The sequence below is a fragment of the Lactuca sativa genome, chromosome 1 (assembly GCF_002870075.4).
Source record: "Lactuca sativa cultivar Salinas chromosome 1, Lsat_Salinas_v11, whole genome shotgun sequence".
Lineage (NCBI taxonomy): Eukaryota > Viridiplantae > Streptophyta > Magnoliopsida > Asterales > Asteraceae > Lactuca > Lactuca sativa.
In genome coordinates this window covers 92,277,433-92,281,547 of record NC_056623.2, presented here as the reverse complement: position 1 = coordinate 92,281,547, position 4,115 = coordinate 92,277,433, and the positions used below count along the sequence as shown (strand labels likewise).

General features: G+C 31.6%; 1 protein-coding gene across 1 annotated transcript; it reads left to right on the top strand.

Annotated features, from left to right (window-relative positions):
- Positions 1-2,957: 2,957 nt before the first annotated feature.
- Positions 2,958-3,880, top strand: LOC111915878 (non-specific lipid transfer protein GPI-anchored 5). The gene is made up of 2 exons (XM_023911506.2): positions 2,958-3,324; positions 3,601-3,880. Exons 1-2 carry the CDS (start codon positions 2,994-2,996, stop codon positions 3,714-3,716), a joined length of 447 nt encoding a protein of 148 aa, XP_023767274.1. The 5' UTR covers positions 2,958-2,993; the 3' UTR covers positions 3,717-3,880.
- Positions 3,881-4,115: the final 235 nt, after the last annotated feature.

The following is a 4,115-nucleotide window of genomic DNA, read 5'->3' as shown; positions in this document are numbered from 1 at the left end:
AGTCTTGGCCGTAAACTCACTTTGATAAGTGATTTTGATGTGCTTTGGTCCTTCAATTAAGTGGGAATCAATTTCATGTAAAGGTCTAGGGCTTTAGGTGTCTTAAAAACACCCTTTGGTCCATTTCTATGGAGTTTACGGCCTAAGATACACTTGGGCCGTAAACTCTTATTTGTTTGTGTTCTTTGATTGTTTTCTTGTCCTTAATACACCTACAATTGAGTCTAAGGCAGTAGCATAACACAAGGAACAAGCTAGGCTCATTTTCGGGAGTTTACCGCCCAAGAACACCTTGGGGAGTAAACTCCTAGATCTAGTGATTTAGCCTTCTAAATCATGTTATTAACACATATAAAGCTTTCTAACACTACTAGAAAGAGGTACTCACAATTTGGGATAAAAACCCGAAGATCCGTGAGAGAGAAAATGGCTTTTCTCTAGTTGGAAATGTGAATAATGAATGAATTTGGTTCAGAATTCTATTTATAGTCCTGAGATATTTTTGGCAGAAAATATTTTTATTCCTATAATGATCTCTAATATAACAGAGTGTTGGAATAACAGTGTTGCACAAAACCCTAGTGCACCCACTCTCCTGATATTTCCTGAAGTGTAAACCATGAATTACTCAAACTTACGCGAAAAGTCTGAAAATTAACTGTGACTGCTATAACTTCTATTGAAGTGATATAGTTTATACAGAATGGAAATTTCGGGTTGTCACAAACACAAATTTGATTAGCTAAAAAATGAAAATAATTTGCATAGCTAAAACATCAACATACTTGGTTTTAACCTAACACATCAACATACTAATTGTCAAACTGAAACCAATCAAAGTCCAACCAATAGCAATATGTGTTTGATTTGCGCTCAATGAAATATAATACGTTTTTGAATAGAATTAATTCCAAAAATAAACTATTCATCGTCCGTTGCATTGCATGGGTAGACAGCTAGTGTGTGCGTATATATATAATATTGTAAAATACGTGTTTGTATATATTTTTTTATAAAAAAGATATGTATATTTTTATGTACTTAATAAATACCTATTTTATAAATAGATATTTCGTATACAAAAACGTTTTCAAAAAAAGTTTTAATATAGAAAACATAAGATTTTTTATGTGAAAATATATATTTTTTGTATAAATATGATTTTATAAAAAAAACAACTTCGAAACAAAATTTTAAGAAAAAATGTTATAAAAACAACTAAATTTTGGATGAATTCATAACAAAATTCTAAAATTTGGGCCAAAAGGGTAAATTTTAGACCAAATTTATAATAAAATTTAAAATTCGGGCCAAAAATGTAAATTTTGGACCAAATTTATAATAAAATTTGAAATCTAGGCAAAAACTTATAAAGTTTAAAAGTTGGTTGACCAGGTAAAATGGTTAAATCGAATACGATTATCAGATTTTGAGACTTAATTGATTAAAAAAAAGATATATGGACTAAATCGATTATGTGGTTAATATGTAAGAACTTTATTGTAGTTTTTCCTTATGTATTAAACTATCAATGATTGTGTTAAGTCTACTAGTGTAGTAAATTGTGAATGTGTATATTAAACTATGAATATTGGCATCAAATTTATTATTCTACTTTTCCTTACAAAAAAGAGAAAAAAAAAAAAAACTAACTTTTGAAATCGATTTATATAGAACCTATCCAATCGAATTATAATTTGGTTCATACAAATCAAATTTGAATTTAGTTTCAATTATTCATATCCACATTTTAAAAATCAAAATCAATTCAGATTTGTTTAATCGATCGACCTAATGCATTGAAATAAATATCCTAGAATTTAGTAATTTTGAACATTGCTACCGTCCTCTCTTAAAACACCCCATCCCCTAAAGCAACACCTGTGAGCTTCCGTTCTAGAATTTATAGAGTTAGTTAGCTCGCTATTTAGGTTCCTACACTTTATAGGGTTGTTAAATGTGTTAAATGTCTGCACCTTTTCAAAATTAATTTTATTAAATGGATCCAACTGAATTGTAATTTAGTTGATTCAGCTCGAATTTGAATTTTATTTTATGTATTAAGATCCATAATTCCATATTTTGAAAAAACATAATCAAAATGGATTCAACTAATCACATTAGATCGAATAAACACTCCAAAGTTTTTGTAATTTACTCATATTTTGAAGACTCATACGTCCCAACTCTTAAAACACCCTATCCCCTCAAACAACCCCTGCCGGCTGCCGTCCTACATTTTTATAGAGTTGGTTAATTCGCTATTTAGCGTCCTAAACTTTATAAAGTTGATTTGCTGTCTTTAACAGTTCTAAAATATTTTTTAACAGTTCTACCATCCTGTATTTTCTAGAATTAGTTAGCTTTTTACCAAAAACTGGATTGCATGAGCAGGTCACGTAATATAAATAATTAATCAAGACTCTTTTGGTTCCATCAGTATCGATCAGCTCTTTTTCATATGTGATAAATAATGACGACTTTGAAGATCACAACCATTATAGACGATTTTATCATTTATATCTTTACACCATTCAAGTTATGTTCAAGATAAAAACATCTTTCTAAAATACACTTTGGTACAAAATATACACCTGCTGCAAAATGCCAAAATGACCATAATCTACTAGGCAAAAGGAGCCCAACGATTGAAAAGTGGAATCCTAAAACTAAGCTCTCCAACTCAAAACCATGCATGCTACTTTTCTCTAAAACCATGCATGCTACTTTGTAGTTAATTTTACAAAGTAGGAAACTCGACACCTCCTTAACTGTAGAACTCTCGGAGTACAAGATTGAAGCTTGTGGAATTCTGGAATTCAAACCTCTCCATTTTGGAGACTTTAAAGCCACGACGATGGTTTCAGCGCCTCCTTAACTAGAGTCAAACTATGCATGCCACCTTCCCCTATATATTAATGCAAAAAATCTCCACACTCCACCAATCCATAACTTCAAGCACCTATCTATACCAAAATACCACTAATAATCAAATGGCACAATATCAAAAAACAGTATCAATCACAATGATCCTAGCAATCACAATGGCTGCCCTCTACGGAGTTGCAGTTGCTCAATCATCAGGGTGCAACAATGAGCTAGAAGGCATGTCCCCATGTCTCAACTACATTTCTGGTGATGCGTCAACACCATCATCAGGATGTTGCAGCCAACTCGCGATTGTGGTCCAGACACAGCCACAGTGCCTGTGTCAAGTCCTTAATGGTGGTGGCTCGTCTTTTGGTATTAAAATCAACGAAACTAAGGCTCTTGATTTACCGAAAGCATGCAATGTCCAGACACCATCAACTAGTAAATGCAATGGTAACCGAAAGAAAAACATTTATTTAGCAGCTCGTCATTCAAATTATCTTTTAATTATATATAAAAGAACGTATTTTTTTTTTGTATCATGTCATTTTGGTACATGTACTTTTTTCTTTTTCTAATTACTGACTTAATATTGTATCAATTATTCAAGTCGAGGTTAAATGATCAAAAAAATCTATATTACTAGAGATGTGTAACATTTTATGATTCCACATATTAATTGGAAATGTCAGATTTATCTAACTATCTTTGTTTTGTTTAAATCCACAGGAAACGCGTCATCAAGTACTGGTTCATCTGGTTCATCAGATGTATCTTCAACTAGAGTTGCAACCATTCCTACTGTATTTTTGCTACTTGTTGCCGAGTATGCTATGGTGTTCTAAGTTACAAGTTTTATATTAGGAAAAATTATGTTCGGATTTATGATATTTGCTTATTTCCCGTTGATTCTTACCTTTTTTCGCATATGAACTTTGAGTTTGTCGAGGGACATGCTATGTATGAAATTGCTTTATATATATGAGGATTTTGTATTGTTTGAGATAAATATGACTTTAATTTCTGATTCTGAGCTCTTTTATGGCTGATTGTGTATAGTTATGCACCAACATCGTAACTGGGAAGCTACTGGCCTCTCTGATTTTGTTGTATTGCAATTCCATAAATCAAAAGTAAATTACAGAAGAAATGGTGTATCTAGTTTTTTTGTAATAAGTCCAGTTTTTTCATTGGAAGTCTAAGCATTCTTAAAACCTTTTTTTCTTAGTTTTGTCCGAGATAAA